General features: G+C 45.2%; 1 protein-coding gene across 1 annotated transcript in view; it reads right to left on the bottom strand.

Moving 5' to 3' along the window:
* The window catches only part of col6a3 (collagen, type VI, alpha 3), a 97,178-nt gene that overhangs the window by 39,139 nt on the left and 43,492 nt on the right, over positions 1-14,547 (bottom strand). The window contains exons 16-20 of the mRNA XM_052143232.1: positions 8,735-9,334; positions 4,692-5,291; positions 3,897-4,493; positions 2,999-3,598; positions 2,139-2,738 (exon numbers count right to left, since the gene is read on the bottom strand). Coding sequence (XP_051999192.1) covers positions 2,139-2,738; positions 2,999-3,598; positions 3,897-4,493; positions 4,692-5,291; positions 8,735-9,334 — 2,997 coding nt within the window. The remainder of the gene's footprint in view (positions 1-2,138; positions 2,739-2,998; positions 3,599-3,896; positions 4,494-4,691; positions 5,292-8,734; positions 9,335-14,547) is intronic.

The raw sequence follows: 14,547 nt of genomic DNA, 5'->3' as shown, positions 1-14,547 counted from the left end.
CTCCTTTGTGCCTCAGTCCCCTGACCGTGTCAAGAATGTCCTCCTTTTTCGTGTATGTGTTAAGATAAAAATGGGCCTCTGGATCTCTGCTGAACTGGACCACAGACACACGGTCTCGCCTCTCAGACACATTCAAACTCTCCACCATCCTTTCAACAAAGTTACGCATTGCTGGAAAAGAGCTCCTAGTGCCGTCTGAACCATCCAGCAGGAACACTACATCCCTCCCAGCCATCCTTCGTTCAACTACGAGTATGGAAATGGAACACAAAGTCATGTCAGCACTCGCTGTCTGTGATTAGTGGTAGGTGTATTATGCTGTAGATGGCAACTACAAATGGGAAATAAATCTCCAATCCTTTCAGATACATTTACAACCAATCTTATGCTTGAAAGATTTCAAACCCTTGGCTTTTTAGGCTAATTTCTTAGGACTTTGCTAACATGCATTAAAGCTGAGCTCTAAAATGTTTTCCATCTACGACATGCATTACAGCGAAGGCTCAGTTTTCGGTTTATAAAGACGTGTGGGATACTGCCTTACCCATAACAGTAGGTGTCACCTGCAGGACTTGCACAAGCACATTGTTCAGTGAGCTCAAAAACTGCTGCTGGACACTGGGAAGATCAGAGAACTCAGGGATGGACTGTGCATAAGTAGGACCATTGGCAATTTTCTGTACCTCTCTGCTCGAATTTCTGGTGCCAATGCCAAAAATTAAGACCCCACTCTCTTTCAGAGCAGAGGCAGGTGTATCTATGTTATCGTTTGAGCGTCCTCCACTGAAAAGTATAAGAACCTGAGGAACGCCCTCTTGCTTTCTACTCCCAGCAGAGGCAGTGAAGACATTGTTCATCACGTACTGGAGAGCCGCCCCTGTGTTGAGGGGTCTCCCTCCTCTGTGCCTAAGACTCCTGACAGTGTTAAGGATCTCCCCCTTTGTAGCGTAGGTGTTAAGATAGAAATGGGCCTCAGCATCTTTACTGTACTGCACCACAGAAACACGGTCTCTGTTTTCCTCTATGTTAAATTGCTCTACTACTCTTTGCAAAAATTCACGCATTGCTGGGAAAGAATTCCTAGTGCCATCTGAGCCGTCCAGCAAAATTACTACATCCTTTCTTGGTATGGTGTAATCAGCTAGGGGAAAAACAACATAATTAAAACGCCATTATTATTCATAAAACTTGAAAAAGTTGTATTAGTTCATCAGCTCATTAACTATCTAAGCTGTGGCTAATTATAGAACTGCTCAAAACAACTTAGGGAGAAAAATTTGTCATGCTGAGAAAAGACTGCATGTGAGCCAGCTCTTGCAAAGTTCTGCCATGCACATACCGATCACTGTCGGTGAAGCTGGCGTACTAGGCATTGCAACAGCCTGTACGGAGGCCAGCAGCTGTTCTTGGACATTCGAAGCTCGGTGAAGTCGGACACGGACAGAGCGTAACTGGGGTCATATGAGATTCTCTGCAATTCTCTGCTATCAGAGCCTCTTGAGCCGATTCCAAAGGTCAAGATTCCAAGCTCTTTCAGAGAGGAGGCTGCTGTATCAACACTGTCAAATGACTTTCCCCACTTAGCACAATCAGTATCTGCGGCACACCCTCTAGTCGTCTGCTGCCATAGGAGGCAGTAAAGACATTATCTTTGACATATTGGAGAGCTGCACCCGTGTTGAGGGGTCTCCCTCCTTTGTGTCTCAGAGCTCTGACACTGTCAAGAATGTCTTCCTTTGAAGTGTAGGTATTCAGATAGAAATTGACCTCAGTGTCTCTACTGTACTGCACCACAGAAACATGGTCTTCGTTTGCATCTATGTTGAATTGCTCCACTACTCTTTGAACAAATTCACGCATTGCTGGGAAAGAATTCCTATTTCCATCTGAACCGTCCAGCAGAAATACTACGTCCTTTCTTGGTAAGGTGTAATCAGCTAGGAGAAAAAAGCATCATTAATACCAAGTTATTTTCATGGAATTCATAAATCTGTAGAATTTCACATTAGTTCATCAACTCATTGACTATCTAGGCTGTGGGTAATTGTCTCACTGCTCAAAGCTACGTAGGGAGATAAAGTAGAACGACAAGGTACAGCAAGTGAGCTAGCTCTTGGGAAGTTCTGCCATGCACATACCAGTAACAGCTGGCGATGTTGGAGTGATGGGCATTGCAACAGCCTGTACGGAGGCCAGCAGCTGTTCTTGGACATTCGGAAGCTCGGTGAAGTCAGACACGGAGAGCACGTAATTGGGGTCAGATGAGATTATCTGCAATTCTCGGCTATCAGAGGCTCTTGAGCCAATTCCGAAGGTCAAGATTCCAAGCTCTTTTAGAGAGGAGGCTGCTGTATCAACACTGTCAAATGACCTTCCCCCACTAAGCACAATAAGTATCTGTGGCACACCCTCCAGTCGTCTGCTGCCAGAGGACGCAGTAAAGACATTGTTTCTGACGTACTGGAGAGCTGCCCCCGTGTTGAGGGGTCTGCCTCCTTTGTGTCTCAGACCTCTTAAAGCATCAAGAATGCCTTCCTTTTTTGTGTACGTGTTTAGATTGAAATTGACCTCTGCGTCTCTGCTGTACTGGACCACAGAAATGCGATCTCTGTTCTCAGCAATTTCCAATCTCTCCACCATTCTTTGAACAAACTCTTTCATTGCTGGGAACCCATTCCTAGTGCCATCTGATCCATCCAGCAGGAAAACAACATCTCTTCTTGGTCCACGACCCTCAGCTAAGAAACAAACATTGAAAACATTGAAAGGGTACATACCAAGCAAAAAGCACAACGCATTACACTATATGTGTAGCCATTGTTCCTGTTTTAGGATATTTGTTTCTATTTGATTTCATGTCCCTCCCACTAAGTTGTACTATTCATCAAGTAGTTTTTCTTCCACAACTCATTAGGACTACAGGAACAATAAAAGAAATGTTGCTACGATCATAAAAAATGAGGGGCATTAAAGCAAGCCAGTTGTGTCTTTTTCTTACCTATTATTGTGGTAGTGATTGGCGTGCCCGCTACAACTACTGTGTTAATGTTGGTGAAAAGCTGCTGTTGGACACTGGGAAGGTCAGAGAAGTCACTCACTGAGAGTACATAGCTTGGGTCATGGGAGATCCTCTGCAGTTCACTGCTGTCAGAGCTCCTTGACCCTATCCCAAAGATCAATACTCCAAGCTCTTTCAGGGAGGTGGCCGGTGTGTCAACATTATCAAATGACCTTCCACCACTCAGCAGAATCAGTAACTGTGGCACACCCTCTAAACGTCTGCTTCCTGAGGAGGCAGTGAAGACACTGTCTCTCACGTACTGCAGAGCTGCCCCTGTGTTGAGGGGTCTCCCTCCTTTGTGCCTCAGTCCCCTGACCGTGTCAAGAATGTCCTCCTTTTTGGTGTATGTGTTAAGATAAAAATGGGCCTCTGGATCTCTGCTGAACTGGACCACAGACACACGGTCTCGCCTCTCAGACACATTCAATCTCTCCACCATCCTTTCAACAAAGTTACGCATTGCTGGAAAAGAGCTCCTAGTGCCGTCTGAACCATCCAGCAGGAACACTACATCCCTCCCAGCCATCCTTCGTTCAACTACGAGTATGGAAATGGAACACAAAGTCATGTCAGCACTCGCTGTCTGTGATTAGTGGTAGGTGTAGTATGCTGTAGATGGCAACTACAAATGGGAAATAAATCTCCAATCCTTTCAGATACATTTACAACCAATCTTATGCTTGAAAGATTTCAAACCCTTGGCTTTTTAGGCTAATTTCTTAGGACTTTGCTAACATGCATTAAAGCTGAGCTCTAAAATGTTTTCCATCTACGACATGCATTACAGCGATGGCTCAGTTTTCAGTTTATAAAGACGTGTGGGATACTGCCTTACCCATAACAGTAGGTGTCACCTGCAGGACTTGCACAAGCACATTGTTCAGTGAGCTCAAAAACTGCTGCTGGACACTGGGAAGATCAGAGAACTCAGGGATGGACTGTGCATAAGTAGGACCATTGGCAATTTTCTGTACCTCTCTGCTCGAATTTCTGGTGCCAATGCCAAAAATTAAGACCCCACTCTCTTTCAGAGCAGAGGCAGGTGTATCTATGTTATCGTTTGAGCGTCCTCCACTGAAAAGTATAAGAACCTGAGGAACGCCCTCTTGCTTTCTACTCCCAGCAGAGGCAGTGAAGACATTGTTCATCACGTACTGGAGAGCCGCCCCTGTGTTGAGGGGTCTCCCTCCTTTGTGCCTAAGACTCCTGACAGTGTTAAGGATCTCCCCCTTTGTAGCGTAGGTGTTAAGATAGAAATGGGCCTCGGCGTCTTTACTGTACTGCACCACAGAAACACGGTCTCTGTTTTCCTCTATGTTAAATTGCTCTACTACTCTTTGCAAAAATTCACGCATTGCTGGGAAAGAATTCCTAGTGCCATCTGAGCCGTCCAGCAAAATTACTACATCCTTTCTTGGTATGGTGTAATCAGCTAGGGGAAAAACAACATAATTAAAATGCCATTATTATTCATAAAACTTGAAAAAGTTGTATTAGTTCATCAGCTCATTAACTATCTAAGCTGTGGCTAATTATAGAACTGCTCAAAACAACTTAGGGAGAAAAAGTTGTCATGCTGAGAAAAGACTGCATGTGAGCCAGCTCTTGCAAAGTTCTGCCATGCACATACCGATCACTGTCGGTGAAGCTGGCGTACTAGGCATTGCAACAGCCTGTACGGAGGCCAGCAGCTGTTCTTGGACATTCGGAAGCTCGGTGAAGTCGGACACGGACAGAGCGTAACTGGGGTCATATGAGATTCTCTGCAATTCTCTGCTATCAGAGCCTCTTGAGCCGATTCCAAAGGTCAAGATTCCAAGCTCTTTCAGAGAGGAGGCTGCTGTATCAACACTGTCAAATGACTTTCCCCCACTTAGCACAATCAGTATCTGCGGCACACCCTCTAGTCGTCTGCTGCCATAGGAGGCAGTAAAGACATTATCTTTGACATATTGGAGAGCTGCACCCGTGTTGAGGGGTCTCCCTCCTTTGTGTCTCAGAGCTCTGACACTGTCAAGAATGTCTTCCTTTGAAGTGTAGGTATTCAGATAGAAATTGACCTCAGTGTCTCTACTGTACTGCACCACAGAAACATGGTCTTCGTTTGCATCTATGTTGAATTGCTCCACTACTCTTTGAACAAATTCACGCATTGCTGGGAAAGAATTCCTATTTCCATCTGAACCGTCCAGCAGAAATACTACGTCCTTTCTTGGTAAGGTGTAATCAGCTAGGAGAAAAAAGCATCATTAATACCAAGTTATTTTCATGGAATTCATAAATCTGTAGAATTTCACATTAGTTCATCAACTCATTGACTATCTAGGCTGTGGGTAATTGTCTCACTGCTCAAAGCTACGTAGGGAGATAAAGTAGAACGACAAGGTACAGCAAGTGAGCTAGCTCTTGGGAAGTTCTGCCATGCACATACCAGTAACAGCTGGCGATGTTGGAGTGATGGGCATTGCAACAGCCTGTACGGAGGCCAGCAGCTGTTCTTGGACATTCGAAGCTCGGTGAAGTCAGACACGGAGAGCACGTAATTGGGGTCAGATGAGATTATCTGCAATTCTCGGCTATCAGAGGCTCTTGAGCCAATTCGAAGGTCAAGATTCCAAGCTCTTTTAGAGAGGAGGCTGCTGTATCAACACTGTCAAATGACCTTCCCCACTAAGCACAATAAGTATCTGTGGCACACCCTCCAGTCGTCTGCTGCCAGAGGACGCTAGTAAAGACATTGTTTCTGACGTACTGGAGAGCTGCCCCCGTGTTGAGGGGTCTGCCTCCTTTGTGTCTCAGACCTCTTAAAGCATCAAGAATGCCTTCCTTTTTTGTGTACGTGTTTAGATTGAAATTGACCTCTGCGTCTCTGCTGTACTGGACCACAGAAATGCGATCTCTGTTCTCAGCAATTTCCAATCTCTCCACCATTCTTTGAACAAACTCTTTCATTGCTGGGAACCCATTCCTAGTGCCATCTGATCCATCCAGCAGGAAAACAACATCTCTTCTTGGTCCACGACCCTCAGCTAAGAAACAAACATTGAAAACATTGAAAGGGTACATACCAAGCAAAAAGCACAACGCATTACACTATATGTGTAGCCATTGTTCCTGTTTTAGGATATTTGTTTCTATTTGATTTCATGTCCCCTCCCACTAAGTTGTACTATTCATCAAGTAGTTTTTCTTCCACAACTCATTAGGACTACAGGAACAATAAAAGAAATGTTGCTACGATCATAAAAAATGAGGGGCATTAAAGCAAGCCAGTTGTGTCTTTTTCTTACCTATTATTGTGGTAGTGATTGGCGTGCCCGCTACAACTACTGTGTTAATGTTGGTGAAAAGCTGCTGTTGGACACTGGGAAGGTCAGAGAAGTCACTCACTGAGAGTACATAGCTTGGGTCATGGGAGATCCTCTGCAGTTCACTGCTGTCAGAGCTCCTTGACCCTATCCCAAAGATCAATACTCCAAGCTCTTTCAGGGAGGTGGCCGGTGTGTCAACATTATCAAATGACCTTCCACCACTCAGCAGAATCAGTAACTGTGGCACACCCTCTAAACGTCTGCTTCCTGAGGAGGCAGTGAAGACACTGTCTCTCACGTACTGCAGAGCTGCCCCTGTGTTGAGGGGTCTCCCTCCTTTGTGCCTCAGTCCCCTGACCGTGTCAAGAATGTCCTCCTTTTTCGTGTATGTGTTAAGATAAAAATGGGCCTCTGGATCTCTGCTGAACTGGACCACAGACACACGGTCTCGCCTCTCAGACACATTCAATCTCTCCACCATCCTTTCAACAAAGTTACGCATTGCTGGAAAAGAGCTCCTAGTGCCGTCTGAACCATCCAGCAGGAACACTACATCCCTCCCAGCCATCCTTCGTTCAACTACGAGTATGGAAATGGAACACAAAGTCATGTGAGCACTCGCTGAAACCCTTGGCTTTTTAGGCTAATTTCTTAGGACTTTGCTAACATGCATTAAAGCTGAGCTCTAAAATGTTTTCCATCTACGACATGCATTACAGCGAAGGCTCAGTTTTCGGTTTATAAAGACGTGTGGGATACTGCCTTACCCATAACAGTAGGTGTCACCTGCAGGACTTGCACAAGCACATTGTTCAGTGAGCTCAAAAACTGCTGCTGGACACTGGGAAGATCAGAGAACTCAGGGATGGACTGTGCATAAGTAGGACCATTGGCAATTTTCTGTACCTCTCTGCTCGAATTTCTGGTGCCAATGCCAAAAATTAAGACCCCACTCTCTTTCAGAGCAGAGGCAGGTGTATCTATGTTATCGTTTGAGCGTCCTCCACTGAAAAGTATAAGAACCTGAGGAACGCCCTCTTGCTTTCTACTCCCAGCAGAGGCAGTGAAGACATTGTTCATCACGTACTGGAGAGCCGCCCCTGTGTTGAGGGGTCTCCCTCCTCTGTGCCTAAGACTCCTGACAGTGTTAAGGATCTCCCCTTTGTAGCGTAGGTGTTAAGATAGAAATGGGCCTCGGCGTCTTTACTGTACTGCACCACAGAAACACGGTCTCTGTTTTCCTCTATGTTAAATTGCTCTACTAGTCTTTGCAAAAATTCACGCATTGCTGGGAAAGAATTCCTAGTGCCATCTGAGCCGTCCAGCAAAATTACTACATCCTTTCTTGGTATGGTGTAATCAGCTAGGGGGAAAAACAACATAATTAAAATGCCATTATTATTCATAAAACTTGAAAAAGTTGTATTAGTTCATCAGCTCATTAACTATCTAAGCTGTGGCTAATTATAGAACTGCTCAAAACAACTTAGGGAGAAAAAGTTGTCATGCTGAGAAAAGACTGCATGTGAGCCAGCTCTTGCAAAGTTCTGCCATGCACATACCGATCACTGTCGGTGAAGCTGGCGTACTAGGCATTGCAACAGCCTGTACGGAGGCCAGCAGCTGTTCTTGGACATTCGAAGCTCGGTGAAGTCGGACACGGACAGAGCGTAACTGGGGTCATATGAGATTCTCTGCAATTCTCTGCTATCAGAGCCTCTTGAGCCGATTCCAAAGGTCAAGATTCCAAGCTCTTTCAGAGAGGAGGCTGCTGTATCAACACTGTCAAATGACTTTCCCCACTTAGCACAATCAGTATCTGCGGCACACCCTCCAGTCGTCTGCTGCCATAGGAGGCAGTAAAGACATTATCTTTGACATATTGGAGAGCTGCACCCGTGTTGAGGGGTCTCCCTCCTTTGTGTCTCAGAGCTCTGACACTGTCAAGAATGTCTTCCTTTGAAGTGTAGGTATTCAGATAGAAATTGACCTCAGTGTCTCTACTGTACTGCACCACAGAAACATGGTCTTCGTTTGCATCTATGTTGAATTGCTCCACTACTCTTTGAACAAATTCACGCATTGCTGGGAAAGAATTCCTATTTCCATCTGAACCGATCCAGCAGAAATACTACGTCCTTTCTTGGTAAGGTGTAATCAGCTAGGAGAAAAAAGCATCATTAATACCAAGTTATTTTCATGGAATTCATAAATCTGTAGAATTTCACATTAGTTCATCAACTCATTGACTATCTAGGCTGTGGGTAATTGTCTCACTGCTCAAAGCTACGTAGGGAGATAAAGTAGAACGACAAGGTACAGCAAGTGAGCTAGCTCTTGGGAAGTTCTGCCATGCACATACCAGTAACAGCTGGCGATGTTGGAGTGATGGGCATTGCAACAGCCTGTACGGAGGCCAGCAGCTGTTCTTGGACATTCGGAAGCTCGGTGAAGTCAGACACGGAGAGCACGTAATTGGGGTCAGATGAGATTATCTGCAATTCTCGGCTATCAGAGGCTCTTGAGCCAATTCCGAAGGTCAAGATTCCAAGCTCTTTCAGAGAGGAGGCTGCTGTATCAACACTGTCAAATGACCTTCCCCCACTAAGCACAATAAGTATCTGTGGCACACCCTCCAGTCGTCTGCTGCCAGAGGACGCAGTAAAGACATTGTCTCTGACGTACTGGAGAGCTGCCCCCGTGTTGAGGGGTCTGCCTCCTTTGTGTCTCAGACCTCTTAAAGCATCAAGAATGCCTTCCTTTTTTGTGTACGTGTTTAGATTGAAATTGACCTCTGCGTCTCTGCTGTACTGGACCACAGAAATGCGATCTCTGTTCTCAGCAATTTCCAATCTCTCCACCATTCTTTGAACAAACTCTTTCATTGCTGGGAACCCATTCCTAGTGCCATCTGATCCATCCAGCAGGAAAACAACATCTCTTCTTGGTCCACGACCCTCAGCTAAGAAACAAACATTGAAAACATTGAAAGGGTACATACCAAGCAAAAAGCACAACGCATTACACTATATGTGTAGCCATTGTTCCTGTTTTAGGATATTTGTTTCTATTTGATTTCATGTCCCCTCCCACTAAGTTGTACTATTCATCAAGTAGTTTTTCTTCCACAACTCATTAGGACTACAGGAACAATAAAAGAAATGTTGCTACGATCATAAAAAATGAGGGGCATTAAAGCAAGCCAGTTGTGTCTTTTTCTTACCTATTATTGTGGTAGTGATTGGCGTGCCCGCTACAACTACTGTGTTAATGTTGGTGAAAAGCTGCTGTTGGACACTGGGAAGGTCAGAGAAGTCACTCACTGAGAGTACATAGCTTGGGTCATGGGAGATCCTCTGCAGTTCACTGCTGTCAGAGCTCCTTGACCCTATCCCAAAGATCAATACTCCAAGCTCTTTCAGGGAGGTGGCCGGTGTGTCAACATTATCAAATGAACTTCCACCACTCAGCAGAATCAGTAACTGTGGCACACCCTCTAAACGTCTGCTTCCTGAGGAGGCAGTGAAGACACTGTCTCTCACGTACTGCAGAGCTGCCCCTGTGTTGAGGGGTCTCCCTCCTTTGTGCCTCAGTCCCCTGACCGTGTCAAGAATGTCCTCCTTTTTGGTGTATGTGTTAAGATAAAAATGGGCCTCTGGATCTCTGCTGAACTGGACCACAGACACACGGTCTCGCCTCTCAGACACATTCAATCTCTCCACCATCCTTTCAACAAAGTTACGCATTGCTGGAAAAGAGCTCCTAGTGCCGTCTGAACCATCCAGCAGGAACACTACATCCCTCCCAGCCATCCTTCGTTCAACTACGAGTATGGAAATGGAACACAAAGTCATGTGAGCACTCGCTGAAACCCTTGGCTTTTTAGGCTAATTTCTTAGGACTTTGCTAACATGCATTAAAGCTGAGCTCTAAAATGTTTTCCATCTACGACATGCATTACAGCGATGGCTCAGTTTTCGGTTTATAAAGACGTGTGGGATACTGCCTTACCCATAACAGTAGGTGTCACCTGCAGGACTTGCACAAGCACATTGTTCAGTGAGCTCAAAAACTGCTGCTGGACACTGGGAAGATCAGAGAACTCAGGGATGGACTGTGCATAGGTAGGACCATTGGCAATTATCTGTACCTCTCTGCTCGAATTTCTGGTGCCAATGCCAAAAATTAAGACCCCACTCTCTTTCAGAGCAGAGGCAGGTGTATCTATGTTATCGTTTGAGCGTCCTCCACTGAAAAGTATAAGAACCTGAGGAACGCCCTCTTGCTTTCTACTCCCAGCAGAGGCAGTGAAGACATTGTTCATCACGTACTGGAGAGCCGCCCCTGTGTTGAGGGGTCTCCCTCCTCTGTGCCTAAGAGTCCTGACAGTGTTAAGGATCTCCCCTTTGTAGCGTAGGTGTTAAGATAGAAATGGGCCTCAGCGTCTTTACTGTACTGTACCACAGAAACACGGTCTCTGTTTTCCTCTATGTTAAATTGCTCTACTAGTCTTTGCAAAAATTCACGCATTGCTGGGAAAGAATTCCTAGTGCCATCTGAGCCGTCCAGCAAAATTACTACATCCTTTCTTGGTATGGTGTAATCAGCTAGGGGAAAAACAACATAATTAAAATGCCATTATTATTCATAAAACTTGAAAAAGTTGTATTAGTTCATCAGCTCATTAACTATCTAAGCTGTGGCTAATTATAGAACTGCTCAAAACAACTTAGGGAGAAAAAGTTGTCATGCTGAGAAAAGACTGCATGTGAGCCAGCTCTTGCAAAGTTCTGCCATGCACATACCGATCACTGTCGGTGAAGCTGGCGTACTAGGCATTGCAACAGCCTGTACGGAGGCCAGCAGCTGTTCTTGGACATTCGAAGCTCGGTGAAGTCGGACACGGACAGAGCGTAACTGGGGTCATATGAGATTCTCTGCAATTCTCTGCTATCAGAGCCTCTTGAGCCGATTCCAAAGGTCAAGATTCCAAGCTCTTTCAGAGAGGAGGCTGCTGTATCAACACTGTCAAATGACTTTCCCCCACTTAGCACAATCAGTATCTGCGGCACACCCTCCAGTCGTCTGCTGCCATAGGAGGCAGTAAAGACATTATCTTTGACATATTGGAGAGCTGCACCCGTGTTGAGGGGTCTCCCTCCTTTGTGTCTCAGAGCTCTGACACTGTCAAGAATGTCTTCCTTTGAAGTGTAGGTATTCAGATAGAAATTGACCTCAGTGTCTCTACTGTACTGCACCACAGAAACATGGTCTTCGTTTGCATCTATGTTGAATTGCTCCACTACTCTTTGAACAAATTCACGCATTGCTGGGAAAGAATTCCTATTTCCATCTGAACCGTCCAGCAGAAATACTACGTCCTTTCTTGGTAAGGTGTAATCAGCTAGGAGAAAAAAGCATCATTAATACCAAGTTATTTTCATGGAATTCATAAATCTGTAGAATTTTACATTAGTTCATCAACCCATTGACTATCTAGGCTATGGGTAATTGTCTCACTGCTCAAAACTACGTAGGGAGATAAAGTAGAACGACAAGGTACAGCAAGTGAGCTAGCTCTTGGGAAGTTCTGCCATGCACATACCAGTAACAGCTGGCGATGTTGGAGTGATGGGCATTGCAACAGCCTGTACGGAGGCCAGCAGCTGTTCTTGGACATTCGAAGCTTCGGTGAAGTCAGACACGGAGAGCACGTAATTGGGGTCAGATGAGATTATCTGCAATTCTCGGCTATCAGAGGCTCTTGAGCCAATTCCGAAGGTCAAGATTCCAAGCTCTTTCAGAGAGGAGGCTGCTGTATCAACACTGTCAAATGACCTTCCCCACTAAGCACAATAAGTATCTGTGGCACACCCTCCAGTCGTCTGCTGCCAGAGGACGCAGTAAAGACATTGTCTCTGACGTACTGGAGAGCTGCCCCGTGTTGAGGGGTCTGCCTCCTTTGTGTCTCAGACCTCTTAAAGCATCAAGAATGCCTTCCTTTTTTGTGTACGTGTTTAGATTGAAATTGACCTCTGCGTCTCTGCTGTACTGGACCACAGAAATGCGATCTCTGTTCTCAGCAATTTCCAATCTCTCCACCATTCTTTGAACAAACTCTTTCATTGCTGGGAACCCATTCCTAGTGCCATCTGATCCATCCAGCAGGAAAACAACATCTCTTCTTGGTCCATGACCCTCAGCTAAGAAACAAACATTGAAAACATTGAAAGGGTACATACCAAGCAAAAAGCACAACGCATTACACTATATGTGTAGCCATTGTTCCTGTTTTAGGATATTTGTTTCTATTTGATTTCATGTCCCCTCCCACTAAGTTGTACTATTCATCAAGTAGTTTTTCTTCCACAACTCATTAGGACTACAGGAACAATAAAAGAAATGTTGCTACGATCATAAAAAATGAGGGGCATTAAAGCAAGCCAGTTGTGTCTTTTTCTTACCTATTATTGTGGTAGTGATTGGCGTGCCGCTACAACTACTGTGTTAATGTTGGTGAAAAGCTGCTGTTGGACACTGGGAAGGTCAGAGAAGTCACTCACTGAGAGTACATAGCTTGGGTCATGGGAGATCCTCTGCAGTTCACTGCTGTCAGAGCTCCTTGACCCTATCCCAAAGATCAATACTCCAAGCTCTTTCAGGGAGGTGGCCGGTGTGTCAACATTATCAAATGAACTTCCACCACTCAGCAGAATCAGTAACTGTGGCACACCCTCTAAACGTCTGCTTCCTGAGGAGGCAGTGAAGACACTGTCTCTCACGTACTGCAGAGCTGCCCCTGTGTTGAGGGGTCTCCCTCCTTTGTGCCTCAGTCCCCTGACCGTGTCAAGAATGTCCTCCTTTTTCGTGTATGTGTTAAGATAAAAATGGGCCTCTGGATCTCTGCTGAACTGGACCACAGACACACGGTCTCGCCTCTCAGACACATTCAATCTCTCCACCATCCTTTCAACAAAGTTACGCATTGCTGGAAAAGAGCTCCTAGTGCCGTCTGAACCATCCAGCAGGAACACTACATCCTCCCAGCCATCCTTCGTCAACTCAGTATGAAATGAACACAAAGTCATGTCAGCACTGTCGGATTAGGTAGGTGTATATGCTGAGATGGAACACAAATGAAATAACTCCATGCTTCAGATACATTTACAATCTTATGCTGAAGATTCAACCCTTGGCTTTTTAGGCTAATTTCTTAGGACTTTGCTAACATGCATTAAAGCTGAGCTCTAAAATGTTTTCCATCTACGACATGCATTACAGCGATGGCTCAGTTTTCGGTTTATAAAGACGTGTGGGATACTGCCTTACCCATAACAGTAGGTGTCACCTGCAGGACTTGCACAAGCACATTGTTCAGTGAGCTCAAAAACTGCTGCTGGACACTGGGAAGATCAGAGAACTCAGGGATGGACTGTGCATAGGTAGGACCATTGGCAATTATCTGTACCTCTCTGCTCGAATTTCTGGTGCCAATGCCAAAAATTAAGACCCCACTCTCTTTCAGAGCAGAGGCAGGTGTATCTATGTTATCGTTTGAGCGTCCTCCACTGAAAAGTATAAGAACCTGAGGAACGCCCTCTTGCTTTCTACTCCCAGCAGAGGCAGTGAAGACATTGTTCATCACGTACTGGAGAGCCGCCCCTGTGTTGAGGGTCTCCCTCCTCTGTGCCTAAGAGTCCTGACAGTGTTAAGGATCTCCCCTTTGTAGCGTAGGTGTTAAGATAGAAATGGGCCTCGGCGTCTTTACTGTACTGTACCACAGAAACACGGTCTCTGTTTTCCTCTATGTTAAATTGCTCTACTAGTCTTTGCAAAAATTCACGCATTGCTGGGAAAGAATTCCTAGTGCCATCTGAGCCGTCCAGCAAAATTACTACATCCTTTCTTGGTATGGTGTAATCAGCTAGGGGAAAAACAACATAATTAAAATGCCATTATTATTCATAAAACTTGAAAAAGTTGTATTAGTTCATCAGCTCATTAACTATCTAAGCTGTGGCTAATTATAGAACTGCTCAAAACAACTTAGGGAGAAAAAGTTGTCATGCTGAGAAAAGACTGCATGTGAGCCAGCTCTTGCAAAGTTCTGCCATGCACATACCGATCACTGTCGGTGAAGCTGGCGTACTAGGCATTGCAACAGCCTGTACGGAG

This window comes from Xyrauchen texanus, chromosome 14 (assembly GCF_025860055.1).
Source record: "Xyrauchen texanus isolate HMW12.3.18 chromosome 14, RBS_HiC_50CHRs, whole genome shotgun sequence".
Classification (NCBI taxonomy): Eukaryota; Metazoa; Chordata; class Actinopteri; order Cypriniformes; family Catostomidae; genus Xyrauchen; species Xyrauchen texanus.
The sequence above is the reverse complement of the archived record's forward strand: the minus strand, read 5'-3'. Positions and strand labels throughout refer to the sequence as shown.